At 43.3% G+C, this 17,473-nt stretch overlaps 1 protein-coding gene across 3 annotated transcripts in view; it reads left to right on the top strand.

Moving 5' to 3' along the window:
* The window catches only part of CLDN10 (claudin 10), a 126,552-nt gene that overhangs the window by 98,444 nt on the left and 10,635 nt on the right, over positions 1 to 17,473 (top strand). For 2 of the 3 annotated variants that reach the window (XM_038569876.1, XM_038569877.1), the window contains exons 2-3: positions 9,900 to 10,061; positions 10,151 to 10,232. In XM_038569876.1, the coding sequence (XP_038425804.1) occupies positions 9,900 to 10,061; positions 10,151 to 10,232 (244 nt within the window). Of the gene's footprint in view, positions 1 to 2,213; positions 2,499 to 9,899; positions 10,062 to 10,150; positions 10,233 to 17,473 lie in introns of those variants that run through there. The other variant, XM_038569875.1, reaches the window with a different exon arrangement.

The raw sequence follows: 17,473 nt of genomic DNA on the forward strand, positions 1-17,473 counted from the left end.
AGGGAGAAGCTGGCTCCCTGTTGGGGAACCTGATATGGGACTTGATCCCAGGACCCTGGGATCACGACCTGAGCTGAAGGCAGACGCTCAACTGCTGACCCACCCAGAGGCCCCTCCCAAACTGTTTTTAAGCTTGACATACCAGGACAAGTTGAGACCAAGAGCAGTACAGAAGTAGAACCATTTCTGCATCCCACCCATCTAAAAATCATCCTCATTCACCTTTATTTTCATTCATACAAAGCATGGCATGACTGCACATACACAAACACACCTTCCAGGGCTGCTACATGGCTCAAGAGTAGAACTTACCCTGTCTTGTCTCAGCACAGATGACAGCATTTGGGTGGAAGAAAAAGAGACCGGTTTGAGCCCATTATATAGAAAAACTGTCTAAAATGCTGCCAATACAATATAAAACATAATCAGAACATCTGTGCATTGAACTCCATGGACCTGAAGTTTGAGCATGAACCAAATACTATCTCAGGAAATAGAATAATTGGGCTATGCCTAGAGTGTATCCTAATGGCCACCAATGACCCTTCCAAATGTAGATTTTGATGATTCTATTGTCCAACCTCCTCTCTTCTCCATAGACATCTAACACTTCTCAACTCATTCTATACTCATTTGATTAAAACAAAAAGTGACAAGAGCACACTTAATGGGATGAGCATTGCGTAAAGTATACGATTGTTGAATCATTATATTGTATACCAGAAACTAATATTAACACTATATGTTAATTATATCAGAATTAAAATTTAAAGAAAAAAAATACGGGGGGCCTGGTGGCTCAGTTGGTTAAATGTCTTTGGCTCAGGTCATGGTTCCAGGGTCCTGGGATGGAGCCCCGCATCAGGCTCCCTGCTCAGAGGGGAGTCTGCTTCTCCCTCCCCTCCCCATTTGTGCTCTTTTGCTCTATCAAATTAATAAAATCTTTTTTTAAAAAGAGAAAAAAATATAGATATTACGAAAAAAGTGACAAAGAGGCATTGAGAAACTCTTCACAATGAATGACAATGTGAAATAGAGGGTTAGCAACTAGCTTTCGCGTGGAGGACTGATTTATTGGTTTTAGACCTTTGGTTACTTTTGGCAAGAAGTGAATCCTGAAAGCTTATACCAAGAACTGCAAGAACTTTAAATGAACAAATAATAACCCCACAGGAAAGCCAGTGTCTTTGTTCTCTCCTTTATGCCCAGATTTGTGACCTCAGAAACTGAAAGTACACCCTGATCCTTATGTTTAACTCGAGACAGCAATGAAGAAATGAATGCGTTTATTTTCCAATTAGGTGCAAAAGGTAGAAGTTCTAAAAAAAAAAAAAAAAAAAAAAAGTAGAACAAGATACAAAACAGTTTTCACTGTGACAGAACCATCAGCTGGTAGAACAGACTCACCGAACTGGGAGCTTCAACGGACGCTCGCACAGGAAAAATGTCTTAAATGCGTGTCCCACGTGTGGTGCATTAGCACCAGCAGGCCAGCTTTGGGGCTGGAACATTCAAGATGGAAACTGCAGCAAAGGCTCCCATGGAGCCTCTGCTCTCCATATGCCGCTGTCTTGAATTTAGGCCTATGCCAGGCACCTCTTTACGATGAATTTCTGCATATCACGAGGCCAAAAAAAAGAACTGCAGGGTTTTAGGGCACGGCCGATTTCAAGCCCAGAGCTGCAGGCATCCCTCCGTGACAGGCCGCACGGGGTCACGCAGAGGAGCGTGGCATGCAAACCTGTATAGAGGTCAGCGGGCCGCGGGCTGCGGCGTGATCGGACCGTGTCCTTTCAGGGCTCACAAAAGGGTTTTTCTGCTCTGCTTTTACACTGTACTCTAGAAGCCAAGCTATTGCGGGGGGGGGGGGGGGGGGGGGGGGGGGGGGGGGGGGGTTGGGGAGGGGAAGGGGGAGACGGGGAGGGAGGAGGGGAAGGGGGGATGGGGAAGGGGTGGGGCGCAGCAGGTTGTCCACATCCATCCGGCTGCCAGTCTGTGGCCCAGGAGGGCCGCTCCGCGAGCTGCGGGGGCTGGGGGCGAGGGGAGCCGAGGGATGCGCAGGCGCCCGGCCGGCTGGCTGGAGAGACCCGGGCCAGCGACCCTAAGGGCGGCCCGCCCCCCTCTCCGCCCCGTGCGCGCCCCCTAGCGCCTGTCCTTGGACGGGGCGGTCCGGGGGCGGGTCCGGGGGCGGGTCCGGGGGCGGGGTCCGGGGCGCGCGGGGGTCGCGGCGCCCAGTGGGAGCGAGAGCGCGAGCGCGGCTGCAGCGGGCGGCATGGGCATGGCGAGCACGGCCTCGGAGATCATCGCCTTCATGGTTTCCATCTCGGGGTGGGTGCTGGTGTCCTCCACGCTGCCCACCGACTACTGGAAGGTGTCCACCATCGACGGCACGGTCATCACCACCGCCACCTATTGGGCCAACCTGTGGAAGACGTGCGTCACCGACTCCACGGGCGTCTCCAACTGCAAGGACTTCCCCTCCATGCTGGCGCTGGACGGTCTGCATCCCCCCGGCCCTGCCCCCGGCCCAAGCTCCTGCCTGGCCAGGCAGCGGGATGCCCTCTTGGCCCCACAACCCCCGGCAGGACTCCCGGGCCGGACCTCTCCGAGGGGGCCCCCAGAGCCTGCGCGAGCCCCGGAGAGCCCCGGAGAGCCCCGGCACCTCGGGGCGGGAGGGGGGACACCCCTGGGTGGGGTGGGCGACTCAGGCGTCGGGTGGCCGAGGGAAGCACCTTTGCAGGCCTGCGAGGCGAGGACACGATTGTGGGACCCCCCCCCCCAACTCTCGGGGACTGTTGGGAACGCGAAGCCTCCTTCACCCATCACTCCCCGACAGAGCTGGATCCTGACCCAAGTGGTATCATCGGCTTGCCGAAGCCAGATTTGCTTGTTCTAACTCTCCAACTATTTTGTTCGTTCTGTTAAAAGCAGGCAAGGGGAAAAGGAACATATTGCAGGGAGTGTCATCCCATCCCCGCCTCCCCAGTACCTCCCCCCCGCCCCAGTTAGAAAACAACCCCATGCTTCAACAAAGGTGTCCTCCTGGGCTTTAATGCTTCCTCCAAGTTTTAGGAAAATAAATTGCCCTTGCGTGTGCCGCCTGGGTAGAGACTCCTGGCTGGCAAGAATCTTGTGGCAGAGACTGCCTGGTTCTGTGTGCGGCGTCCCTCATCTGCTCTGCGGGTCTCTCTCTCTCCGGTTTTTCTTTTGTAGATTGTTTTCTACATTGTTCCTCTTGGTTGGGTTCTATACGGTGTTGCATTAGAGCAACGGGTAGATGGTCACATAGAAAACTGGCTCTGTTTTAGTTTCAAGAGAACAGTGGGTGTCAACCCAGTTAGAACAGTATGTGTCAACCCAGTTAGAATGACTGATCGAGTCGTAGGATAGAGAAACAGGCATTCTTTCGGGATTTTATAGCACACGATGAAATAGATCCTGGCATAAAGTTAAGGATAGTCATTGCATTATCTCTAGTTTTAGGGTGCTTTCTTTCTTTCCTTAAAAAAGTTTGTTTTTATTACTCCACCGCAAGTTTTTATTTGCATAGCTGATTCAATAAAAGGCAAGAATTAATTCCCCTAAGATGATGAATGCCATGAAAAGCAAACTGTTGCTCAATGTGGTGTTTGATGGAACCTCCATCTACGGGAATATGCACCTGGTTTAGATGGGGTGGCACCCAAGTCTTTGTCCTGTTCTGTAAAAGTAGTAGCTGGGACCCTGTTGATCCCCTAGAATTGCTGTTGAATTTCCTGTGCTTGTAGAGCACACATTTCATGGTAGATGCTTTGAACAGGCAGGCTCTTGTTTCTGTGGTTTACATTCAGGAATTTGGAATTGATGGTTGCTGTCTGTCCTACGGGGGGTCTTCTGCTGTGAACTGTATTGTTACCTGAGATAGCATGCCAGATATAGCTGCTTCCTCTGTAAGATGGTTGGGGAACAAGAGAGAGGAGCGAGAAATAAATGCTCTGTGAAGAGCATTGGGGTGCAGAATGGTGAAATTGTCACATTATGTATCTGAGGTGAGAGTGGAGTTGGCATGGAGACATTGCGTAGTAGGAGGGAGGAGGGCATAGCCCTCATTTGTGAAGCTTTGGAGGAAGTTGAGGATGGAGAAGAGAAAGGGGGAGTGACATATACAACCCAGCTTGCAGAATGGCCTTTCATGTGTGTTCATTATGTTTAGAAAATGACTTTAAAAAACACAAATGACCTTATCCTCCTTATTGTTCTACAATGTTCTAAAATTAATAACCTATCTTTCCAAGCCAGTACATATAGAAGTAACTCTTTTTAACAACTGTGTAGCATTCATAAGTCTGGACAGACTGCTTTATTGAACCACTTTCTCATTTTTGGACAGTGGACCGTTTGCAGCTTTTCATTGTTGTTAGTGGTGTTCTGAAAATATTAATATTCATCTCTTTGGGCCCATGTGGATTTCTATAAAGTAGAAACTGAGAAATGGTCAGTAGATGACACATTTTAATGTTCAGTTTATACTGCCAAATGTCTACCAACAACATATAAGAATGCCTATTTCTCTATATTTTCTTCACTAAGTTTTTCATTCAGTATTATGGGTAAAATATTATCCTGTTATTTTTTTTTAATTATGGTATCATGATTTTCATTGGTATTTCCTTTTTTTTTATCAGTGATTTTTACCATCTTATTGTCTTTATTTATTTTATTTTTATTTTCCTTTTAAAGATTTTATTTATTCATGAGAGTCACAGAGAGGGGGGGGAGCAGAGACACAGGCAGAGGGAGAAGCAGGCTCCATGTAGGGAGCCTGACATGGGACTTGATCCTGGATCTCCAGAATCAGGCCCTGGGCTGAAGGCTGCGCTAAACCGCTGAGCCACCCGGGCTGCCCTTATTGTGTCTTTATTGATCACTTTTTTTTCTCTTTCATGCATTGCCTGCCCATATTTTTATTTTTTAATTTTAATTTTTTAAAGATTTTATTTATTTATTCATGAGAGACACAAAGACACAGGCAGAGACATAGGCAGAGGGAGAAGCAGGCTCCATGCATGAAGCCCGATGTGGGACTCGATCCCGGGACTCCGGGATCACGCCCTGAGCCAAAGGCAGATGCCCAATTGCTGAGCCACCCAGGCGTCCCACCTGCCCTTATCTTATGCTCACAGTCTGTTGTTTCCTCTTGATATAAATGATTTTTTTAAGAGATTTTATTTTTAAGTAGTCTCTACACCCAATGTGGGGCTCAGATGTCCAATCCCAAGGTCAAGAGTCATAGGCTCCACTGACTGAGCCAGCCAGGCACCCCTAAATGATTGTTTTTTAGGTTTATTTCTTTATCCACACAATCTCTATATCCAGCATAGGGTTGGAACTCACAATATCCAAGATCAAGAGTCTTCTGACTGAGGCAGGTTGACGCCCCATAAATGATTTGTTTTTGAAAATTCTGGATATCAATCCTTGATTTGTTATATATGTTGCTGTCTCTGCCCATTGCTTGTCTTTAAATTTATGATCCCTTTTTTTATACAGAATTTTGAAATGTGTACTATGATCATAGTTTTGCATTTCCTCCTACTGCCTATGCCTTCTGTGGCATGAGAAGGCCTTGCCTATCCCAAAGTGATAAACCTCACTTTTTCTCTGTCTCTCAGAATAGCATTTTGGGGGGTTTAATCACACAGCTATGTTTTCACATAGCGAGGAGTGGATCTACCATCCAAGCTGGCCTTCCCAGAGCAAGCCCCTCTGTAAGCTGTCTCCCATGTCCAGGGCAGCTGCATCTGTTGGATGTTGGTTCTGAGGCAGGTCCTGCCAACATCACACTGCACAGTGGACTTCCTGACACTACTTTGAAGTGGCAGAGAAGACTACATTACTGTAGGCTGTGGAGACCACAGGCCTGTGGTCCTTTAAGGACCTGCCAGGTCTCCCCTTAAACCAGGCAAAAGCTCTAGATTGAAAAGGGACTACAAGAAGAGAGAAGGCTCACAGCTCTCTTTAGTGTTAGATGGAAGAACGAGCTTCTTGGATGCAGATGATGGAGACATTTCCCCAAGTTTTCTACATGAGGTCAAAGCTCTGATTTCTTATCCTTGGGGGGTTGGGGGGCGGTATCGCTGTAACCCTCATTTTCCCTATAAGGAAAATGAGGCTGAGAAAAGCTAAATGTGTAGGTTTAATTTTATGTTAAGACCCCACCCCCAAGTTCTGCTTAGCATCAATCTTACTATGATGGAAGAGTAGCTTTGATGAATTTCTTACTACTCACCCCAGACACTCTTTGTATCGTTCATCCTGTGAAGGAAGTGCTGTTATCACTGTTTTACAGATGAGAACACTGAGTCTCAAGATAAGGTAACGTAATCAAGACACAGAAGGTAAATAAGAGATCCAGAGCTGAGACTCAGAGTTCATGCCTTCCTCCCATTCCACTCTTTTTCCAGAGGATCTGTGAAAAGTACACAAAGCTACCAGCATAAGAAAAGCACATTTTTTTGTCTCCCTTCTATCTTGCAGCTAGCTAGCACATGGGCTACTAGGAATTGTCTCCACCAAGTGGATGTTTTCATTTTTGCTCGTTTGAAATGGAGAATAAGGTACACATCATTTGGAAATCACTTAACTGTTAAGGGACACCTTGAAGGTTTTCTCCAAACAGAATTCATTAATTTAAAGTTGCTGGATTTTACTAATTGAAAATCTCACAGTTGAACAAGCTAGTGATTTCTTTTTTTTTTTTTTTTTTTTAAAGATTTTATTTATCCATTCATAGAGACACAGAGAGAGAGGCAGAGACACAGGCAGAGAGAGAAGCAGGCTCCATGCAGGGAGCCCGACATGGGACTCGATCCCAGGTCTCCAGGATCATACCCCAGGCTGCAGGCGGCGCTAAACCACTGTGCCACAGGGCTGCCCCAAGCTAGTGATTTCTGTTTATCACTGGCTCCTGTTCTTTTCAAAGCACCATGTGAACTTCATCCGAGAATCATTTTCAGCCAGGTTGTTTTTAGTACATGCCATCTATTTTTGTTAGTGGAAATGTTTGCCATTTCCTCCAAGAGAGTTAACTATAAATTATACTGCAGAGAACTTCTAAGTAAATATGTTCATGCCTCAGCACTTTAATGTGTTAATTAGCTATTAAAGGTGTCAGTAAATTAGACCTGTCAAAAATAATGGCCTCCTTGACTAGGTTTTTACTACCACTTCACTTGATGGCATTACTTACAAGTTTTGCCCTCTGGAAACGTTAAAAAGCAAGGTTGTAGAGGTCTGCCTTGCAAAAGATAAACTCTGAGTCTGTTGGAAGTCACCTAAGGCCTGAGTCTGTGGGTGTTTTCAGGACTGGTAGCTCCTAATTTACACAACCCAGGCTTAGCAACACCTGGATTCCACTTAACAGCTGGCAACCAGGGGGTGGTTTATCCTGCCGAACCCCAATCCCTGCTCTTTGTTTCTTGTTTCAGAAAATCTAGCCACCCGTTGTGCTGGTAAAGTGCCTGCTGCCAACCTGCTACTGTTGTAGGCTGGAGAGAGGTACCTCTCCCTCCAGGCCAGGTTTTTGGTTGGTACAGAAGGACCTGACCACATCAGAAACAGTATTTCTTCTCTCATCCTTGTGCCAAGAGACCAGTGCTGCTGCAGGCATGAGAGCTGAGATGGGAGAACAGAGTGAGAACCTCAGAGAGAAATACTAGGAGTCATGGCTGAAGAAAATGTAGAGTACTGGCATTTTCATATTAAGTCATATTAAGGATTGAATGCACCAGCTTGAGATTCATACCCCCATTTACATCTGGAAAAACACAGTCCATTGTCCTAAATGATCAGATGGTGAGACTTAACCTTTTGCCAGGCTCCTGCTTTTTCTGTTCATAAAGCCTATACGATTAGTTACTAGAGTAAATGGTAACATTTTCTAGGATAACTTTTTTTGTACATGTAAGGCTACCTCTCCCACATACTGTTTTGTCTCTTTAGTGACTGCACTGGAGCAGCTAACATACCTCCAAACCATGGACTAAAATAAATCTCAGGAAAAAAAAAAAATGAAACTGCACTGTCCCAGGAGCTCTGGTGGTAAATGATGAGACAGTTGTGGTTATCTCGATAGATGGATGGTCTTTAATTTGGCAAGGGACTAACAGCCTTCCTCTCCATCTATGCTTCTACCTGCCCCCTGGGTTCTGGCTGGGGGACTGCGTGTTGAAATATTTTAAAAACCTGGGTCAGTATTTGGCAGCCGAGACCCAGATAGCCTTGTAGCATGATTATTGCTACCGAAATAAGCCTCCTTTATCCTGTTGTGCTAATAATAAATTTGTTTTAATGTTTTTGATAGTCTTGCCATCACTGGAACTATTTTGTCTCCGAGAGTAGTTCATGCCATAAAATAGAAGATCATTTTCATTGCAGTCTACATTTGTGGAGGTCTAAATTTGTTGCATTTGAACAGAGCATCTTCTGTGTACTCTTCAAAGTGGATGCTAGCAATAGGATTAAAACTTACAATTTTATTCTTTCCCAAAGGAACATGGCCTGGAGGCTACCTGCCAACATCATTTCTTGAATTTGTAATTACGGTGGTCTTACAATTATTATTTACTGTGGGCTTTGCCTGACTACTACCAAAAAATGACTTGCTGTATTTGAGTTTTTTTCAAAGTAGAAAATTTAATTCTACATGTAAGCCTGATGTACATGCACGTTCATTTAGTCAACAAACATTTACTTATGCCTGAGATATGCCATCACTGTTTCAGATTGAAATGTTGGCGCTGTTTCAGGCTGAAATGAAAATGACTTTATGTGCTAAGAGTTTATGGGTTTAGATTCTATCAATTTAAAACTTGTTAGTGTCTGGACAAAAGCCTCCTTGAAGTTTACCCCACCTTCGTTGTACAAATAGGAATAGGTATTTAAAAGGCGGGTGGGGCCAGATGAGCAGGCAATCCAATAGAACAAGATTTTAGGGTGTTTGGAAAGCATCCGTTTATATGTACACAGTTAATTTCATAATGGTGGAATATTATTTTAGTAAACAACTGTGCTTTTCTATACCCAGTATTCTGTGTGCCCTAAAAATAATAAAATGTCATTAAAATACTTCTTGATTTAGACTTATCACGGTTTATGATGGTATTTCACTTGGTCTTATGTATCAGCTTTCACGAATATCGGAATGACTTGCTGCCCGATTATAAATTTTATAATGTTAAAACCATTCACACATCTATTTATTTTTTTAAAGATTTATTTATTCATGAGACACACACACACACACAGAGAGAGAGAGAGAGAGAGAGAGAGAGAGAAAGAGAGGCAGGGATATAGGCAGAGGGAGAAGCAGGCTCCTTGCAGGGAGCCTGATGTGGGACTCGATCCCAGATCCTGGGATCACGCCCTGAGCCAAAGGCAGATGCTTAACTGGTGAGCCACCTAGGTGTCCCTTCACACATCTATTTAAAAGGTCCAACGTGCAAAGGAGTAGGAGGGTGGTGATGGTGGCAGCTGAAGTTTCTTACAGAGAAGGGGAGCATCACATGGATTTTGTAGTCAGAACTGGATGGAAGCTGTTTCAGCCGTTTACTGACTCATCTCTGGTGTACCCTATAACCTTCCATACCTCTGTGTTCTCACCCGTGAATGTGAGAACACCACCACTCAAGGGATCTGGAGGATTATGCATCCACCAATCTTAGACGTTCTATGTTAGACGTGCATAACATAGAACAGGCACTCCACATACAATAATTTGCTTTCCTTCTTTGTTTATCTTATGATTATGGTTATTTTTTCAGGAAACTGAGCCATCATTCAGAAGGACAGGGCAAAATGAGGATTTCTGCCTGGACGGCTACATGTTTTATGTTAATATAGATGACCTATTGTAATTGCAGGTTACATCCAGGCATGTAGAGGACTTATGATCGCTGCTGTCAGCCTGGGCTTCTTTGGTTCCATTTTTGCCCTGTTTGGAATGAAGTGTACCAAAGTCGGAGGCTCAGATAAAGCCAAAGCTAAAATTGCTTGTTTGGCTGGGATTGTATTCATACTGTCAGGTAAATAGTAACTTTCTCCAGAGCAAGGCACCTCACTGTTTTAATGATATGACACTAATCAGGATACTTTTCCTTCTGATACTTTGTAGGGTTATGTTCAATGACTGGCTGTTCCCTGTATGCAAACAAAATCACAACGGAGTTCTTTGATCCTCTCTATGTTGAGCAGAAGTAAGTACTCTTCTCTTCAGTCTCTATGTTTCAGGCTATGTTTCAATAGCTTATAGGGGATGTATGCAAATTAATCTTCTAAATTGAGATACATACATTCCTTACACCACTCACTCATGAAAGTGAGATACACTGACAATGTTCGATGACCTCACTTCAAGAGTAAACCTATCATGTGCTGCATTGGCTAAAGATGCATTTAATTACCGCATTGGTGTAACATAGCATCTTATCTGTAAAAGGCTCAAGGCGCAGAACTTAAAACTTTAAACTTCATCCACTGTACCTCATTAAATTTGGGTCAAGTAGAGGGAAAGTGAAGAGAGGTTGTAAGGTGGGGAGGAAAGGATGATGATGTGTGATAACAGAAAATGAAGACCTGGTCTTGATTGATGTCCATCCAGATTGATGTTTGCAGGTGCTGGTATCTGGGCCAGTTTCCCTTGTGGTTTCAAACACTGACAGGGATACTGCGACCGTGCTCCTGAAGATGAGAAATCTGTTAGTGACGTTTAAATGAAGTATCTCCCCCCCCCCCTTTTTAGCCTTTTAAATTAGTTTCTGGGGCATCTGGGTGGCTCATTGTTTGAGCATCTGCCTTAAGCTCAGGTCCTGATCCTGAGGTCCTGGGATCGAGTTCCGTATCAGGCTCCCCGCGGAGAGCCTGCTTCTCCCTCTGCTTATGTCTCTGCCTGTCTCTCTGTCTCTCTCATGAATAAATAAATACTTTAACAGAATATACACAAGTGTGCATGACACCAGATATTGAAACTAAAAAGTTAGTTCCTAAACAAGCTTTACCTAATAAACCTTTATAAAGAAATTGTACATGATGCAGGATTTTAAAAAAATACTCTTGGAGTGGCACAGACACCACCCAGATATGACCGGTCTGGGTTGCAGGTGAATGCTCCGGCATTTACAGATCAGTGTGTTGGAAGTGGTTGTTTTTTAACTATGGGCTATTGCTTTTTATAGTTTCCCTAGGCTTGTTGCTTTGCCTTGGGAAAACCCCAGGGATAGAAATAGAAATTAGAAATAATAATAATATATGCAGTATTTTGTCATCCATGAGAATTCCTCTATAGAAAGCCACATATGTATACATGTGTATGCGCAGCTGGGCAGATGATTCTCTTTCAGTCTTCAGAACAAGTGTTAGAGAATTAAAAAAAAATAGTTGCTAAAATTGCTGGTCAGGTGTGCATCCATTTTTTTTTTTTTTTTGGTGGATTTAAGAGTCTTCAGGGAATTTTTAGTTCTGTCTTTAGCATCTTTTACTCATAAATAATAAATGCATATATAATGAAAATAATAGCTAATACATATTGAGCCCCTACCGTGTACCAAGTAGAGCATTCCAAATATTCTGTTATTTTATCTTGTTCTTGCAACAGCCTTACCAAGTAGGTTCTCTTGGTATGACCTTTTTGAAAATGAATGTGTGAATTCATATGCACGCGGGAACCTAGACTAAACCAGTAATGTCTGATTGGAATAAATCAAACCAGGTGTATGCTTGCTCTAAGATGCATGATTTATAATACTCGATTTCATAATTTTTGTGACTGTATGCTATATATATTTTTTATCCTGGGAGTTTCTTTTGTATGGTTTTTTTTTTAAAGATTTTATTTATTCATGAGAGAGAGAGAGAGAGAGAGAGAGAGAGAGAGGCAGAGACACAGGCAGAGGAAGAAGCGGCTCCATGCAGGGAGCCTGATGTGGGACTTGATCCTGGGTCCCCAGGATCATGCCCTGGGCTGAAGGCAGGTGCTAAACCGCTGAGCCACCCAGGGATCCCCTCTTTTGTATGTTTTTAAAAACTATTTTAAATCTTATTAAACAGGAAAGAAAAATAACTGTTTTAGGCCTCAGTATAATTTTCACTCCCCTGCCTGAGTTGGAAAAATATGTTGTGATTTATATGTTTTCTCCTAACTAATGTTTGATAATGAGGTTTGCACAGGTGTGCATGACACCAAATATTGAAATGAAAACCTAGACTGTGCTCCTAAAGAGTAGAGAAGCATGTTAGTGATATTTAAATGAAATATAATTTTCATTACATGATACATTTTTATTTTGGGTTTTGGTATCCTAAGTATACAACAAAACTGTATTTCTCATGGTTTATTTTATTAAAGACATTGCTCACTTTTCTGGATTATCTGTTCTACATTGCTGTCACTATTTTCCAGACAATTAAGGATATCTTTGTCAGATTCGTAAAAATCATTTTCCAGGGCAGCCCGGGTGGTTCAGCGGTTTAGCACCACCTTCAGCCCAGGGCATGATCCTGGAGACCTGGGATCAAGTCCCATATCGGGCTCCCTGCATGGAGCCTGCTTCTCCCTCTGCCTGTGTCTCTGCCTCTCTCTCTCTCCTTGTGTCTCTCATGAATAAATAAATAAAATCTTTAAAAAAAAATCATTTTCCTTCCTGAAAAGCTCAAGGCTAATTCCTAATGCCTCACAAGTTAAGCCTGTCCTTTGTGTGATTTTTCTTTTTTTTTTTCGGTGCTTGTTATATACTCAGTCACCTAATTCAGTTTGGTGCTCTTTGAATTTCTGATTTTCTTTCAGATTTTGGTTAAACGCAGCTCAGTGATTATGGACTCTAAGAAGTTTTCCTCGTTTCCACATTCTTGGTACAACACTGAAGTATCCCATTCCCCCTAATGACCTCTCGGTATTCTATCTGCACCTGCTCTCTTTGTCTATATTCTCATCTGTAAAATCAGGATAATAATAGCACTCTTCCCATTGAGTTAATGTGGGAGTTAAGAGTGTGTGTGTGTGTGTGTGTGTGTGTGTGTGTGTGTATATGTATATATATATATATATATATATATATACATATACATATATATAATAGAACTGATTAGGAAAGAGGACACACCATGTTCTCCTTTACTGTATTGTGTTAGCTATTAAGATTGCTTTTTTTTTTAAGATTGTTTTTTAATTGTGTGTAGTACTTAAGACATGGCTTATCATTACAGGTGTTTTTATTAGCTCTTTTCTGAAGTGACTTAAAGATAGAGCACTTCTACAGTTTGGCAGCTTACCTTATGTAATTAAAAACACAAGAGTGAGGTACTTTGAAAAGCAATACAGCTTGTAAATATTGGTAATATTTACAAGTAACAGGCCCTTCACAAAACACACTGAGAGAAAATATAAACTTTATTATTAATACCCCTGCATATTGAGAACATGTTAGCTCCTTGAGATAGGAGTGCACTCAGGTCTGTATCCCTGGTGGTGCCTTGCACAAAGGCACTCCATGGCTTGCATAAAATCCATTCAGATGAAGGAATTATCAAGACCTGAGAATTTTAATTGTGATCGGATTCTAATTACTCATCAGGGTAGAAAGAGGCATAAAAGTGGCAGGTGACATCGTCAGGCATTCATAGACTTCATTTAAACAAACTCCTCTAAAAGCCAGCAAATCAATTAATTTGACTTCATCTGTTTTCATCAACACCTTTAGTAGAGGACAGAGAGATGAAAATTAGATTAATAAGCTAGAAATTGGCGATCCACACAAAATGAACTAATTTCATAGGTCTTAGAATCTTTTTTTTTTTTTTTAATTTTATTTATTTATGATGGTCACACAGAGAGAGAGAGAGAGAGAGGCAGAGACACAAGCAGAGGGAGAAGCAGGCTCCATGCACCGGGAGCCCGACGTGGGATTCGATCCCGGGTCTCCAGGATCGCGCCCTGGGCCAAAGGCAGGCGCTAAACCGCTGCGCCACCCAGGGATCCAGGTCTTAGAATCTTTAAAAAAAAATTTTAAAAGATTTTATTTATTTGTTTGAGAGAGAATGAGAGCCAGAGAGATCCCAGAGGCAGAGGAAGAGGGAGAAGCAGACTCACCACTGAGCAGGGAGCCGGATTCAGGGCTTGATCCCAGGACCCTAAGATCATGACCTGAGCCAAAGGTAGACGATTCACCGATGGAGCTGCCCAAAATGCTCCTTAAAATAGGATCTTTATTTTTATTTATTTATTTTAAGATTTTATGTATTTATTCATGAGAGACCGAGAGAGAGAGGCAAAGAAATAGGCAGAGGGAGAAGCAGGTTCTCCACAGGGAGCCCCATGTGGGACTCAATTCCCGGACCCCGGATCTCGACCTGAGCCGAATAATAAAATAAAATAGATTCTAAAATAGAATCTTTAAAGCGGGCAGCCTGGGTGGCTCAGCGGCTTAGCGCCACCTTCAGCCCAGGGTAGGATCCTGGAGACTCAGGATCGAGTCCCACATCAGGCTCCCTGCGTGGAGCCTGCTTCTCCCTCTCTGCCTGTGTCTCTGCCTCTTTCTGTGTCTCTCATGAATAAATAAATAAAATCTTTAAAAAAAAATCTTTAAAGCAAGATTTTGATTTGGCTTCTGCCGGAGTTTGCTAGAACTTAGTCATTAATGCCTGTGACTTGATTTGTGTATGAACTTAGGAGTGTGTTGGAGAATCAAGGCTAAGGGTAGGGCAGCCCTAGGTGGGCTGGGATTGGGAGGGTAGGGCTGTAGGAAGGTTCTGATTTTCTTTGGTGTCCTCATTGACCTGCACGAGAGTAAGTTTCCTTGAGGTCAGAAAACATGTATTCCGTCACTGTCTTATTTACCTAACACAGTGCCTGGTAAGTGAAATTCTTATCTGCAGAGCTGGTCCTTTCAGGATTAGCAGAAAAGCTTTCTTTTGTCTCAGCCCACTGGAGAAGAGAGAGGGCACACTCACTGTCCTCAACGCTATCATCATCACTCTTCTTAAAACTAGCTACCTCTAAGCGACCTCTCTCCCCACAGCCCTAGGAGGCATGACTGAGGTCCGCACGGGTGTGTTTGGCCTTTAGGAGGAGTGAAGACAGCTGCTTGTCATGTATGCTAGTTTAAATTTCTGCTGAGCAAATTCTAGCTGATCCACACCTGAGCCCTAAAATGCACTGGAAAACAGTCGGCACAGAACCTAGTTTTGTTGTTGTTTTGTATTTCTTAAGATGCTGCAATATATATATATTGTGTGTATGTGTGTATATATATATGTATACACACACACACACACACACATGTTTTAAAGGGAATTATTTTATTTTTAAAGATTTTATTTATTCCCTTGAGAGAGAGCAGCAGGAACAGGAATAGGGGGTGGGGCAGAAGGAGAAGCAGACTCCCCGCTGACCCCCAAGATCAGCACCTGAGCCAAAGGCAGCTGTTTAACCAACTGAGCCACCCAGGTACCCTGATTCTATGCGATATTAATTGAATCTTCTCTGTGGATTTCTGGGACATTCCACCTTGGTTGCCTAAATTAGAAACACGACTAAGCTCATCAACAGACTTACTAAGACAGTCCTACTATGTGCAAGGAACCCCGTAGGCACTTCACTGATGAGAAAACACGAGTGGCCTCTGGTGTCGCCGGAAGAAGGTTGGAGGCCATAGCAATGCACACAGTATCCCCTTGGCTGCTCCAGGCTCTGTATTTCTAAACCATTCCTCTCCAACCAGGTATTTGGGAAGTTCCTTCTCCCAGGCTACCCTCACTTGACACAGCAGCTGCAGTTCCTTTTAAAGAGTTACATCGGACTCTTCATGTTCTGCATTTCCACGTTTTTTTTTTTTTTTCGCTTTTGTTTTACTTCTTTGCTTTCATTCAAGTTGTGATTATGTTTTATGACTTCAGGATGGGCTCCTGCAAAGCCTTGAAAACGATTTCCCAACTCTTGCCTTTGGGCGATTTCAAACCAACTTCCTCCTGTTTTATTAAAACAAACCCTACCAAATCCAAAAAAAAAAAAAGTCTACCTTCCTGCAAGTTTATGGTAACAGGTACCCCCTAGCAGGATGAAATTTAATTCAGTTATTCCCACCACCGCTTTGTTGTCCAAACCATGAACTTCCTAAATGTCTTGATTTGTTTTCTTAAACAAACTGTTCCAAGTAAGAATTTATTGACACAAAGAAACTTCTTTTCAAATCCGTGCAAGGTTGGAGCATTGAACCAGTTGCCCTAATTGAGGAAATAAGGAGTTGTAATCTTAGATTCATTCTCTTTTAGTATATGAGGTATTGTTAATATTTTGGCTTAGGTATTTTCACATTTGGGCCTTTTCCTCCTGGATTTTCTATTATTTTCAGAGTATTTAAAACCATAGACTTATTTTATCTCTAGCACTCATTCATGGCATATATTTAGTTTCTACTTTAGGATTTAAGCTTTACTTAGGTAAAATCTTTTCACCATTGTGGTTTTTTTTTTTTTTAAGATTTTATTTATTTATTCATGAGAGACACACAGAGAGAGGCAGAGGGAGAAACAAGCTCCCTGCAGGAAGCCCAATGCGGGACTCAATCCCAGGACCCCGGGATCATGACCTGAGCCAAAGGCAGATGCTCAACTGCTGAGCCACCCAGGCTCCCCCCCACCATTGTGGTTATTTAGTAGTTAGAAATAAACAGCTGTCTACTGTCTGATAAATTCTCTCATTCTTGTCATCCGTCCAGTTCGGTGAACAATAGATAATTCAAGGAGTACCTTTCTAAATTATGCATTTTCCTGGGTGAAGTTCAAATGAATATCGATCTCACTGCATGACCTTGCTAAGATATTTGACTTCTTTCTTTTGTCCTTAATGAATTACGGATGTTTGTTTATTTAAGTTTCCTCCACTCATGAGATTATTTGGAGAGTGAATTGATGTTGGTAAAGAGCTCAGAGATTCTTGGATAAGGGCTTCCATGGATGTGACAGATATTAAGAACAAAACAGTTCAGTGGTTAAATATTGAGAAGTGTTAACCCTGTGCCTTCACTGTGTTTGCTTGTGGCACAGGCCGCTTCAGATCACCACAGTTGCTCTGGTGCTTTTGTGATGCTAGCATAACTTATAAATACACTTGGAGATCAAGCGTCTGGCAACTGAGATTAGTTTTTACCGACCAGCATGTGCAGTTGCAGTTCCTGCCAGTTTGCCATGCTTTCTGGTGACTCTACTTTTACCTGCCTAACCCTCTTCTCCCTCTCCTTTTCATATACTGGCTGACTCCTGCTCATCTTGCAGGGCCTGCATTCTGGGTGAGGTACCCTGCGCCCCCCCTCCACCCCGAGTTACTGGTGTCCTGCTACTGAGTTGTTCTCAGGGCACGCGCTTACTGCTCCATCTCCCAAATCAGACCAGGAGCATCTTGAGGCAGAGACCACATCTTGCTGATTGGGGAATCTCTTGTGCCTAG

The sequence above is a fragment of the Canis lupus genome, chromosome 22, assembly GCF_011100685.1.
Source record: "Canis lupus familiaris isolate Mischka breed German Shepherd chromosome 22, alternate assembly UU_Cfam_GSD_1.0, whole genome shotgun sequence".
Taxonomy (NCBI): Eukaryota; Metazoa; Chordata; class Mammalia; order Carnivora; family Canidae; genus Canis; species Canis lupus.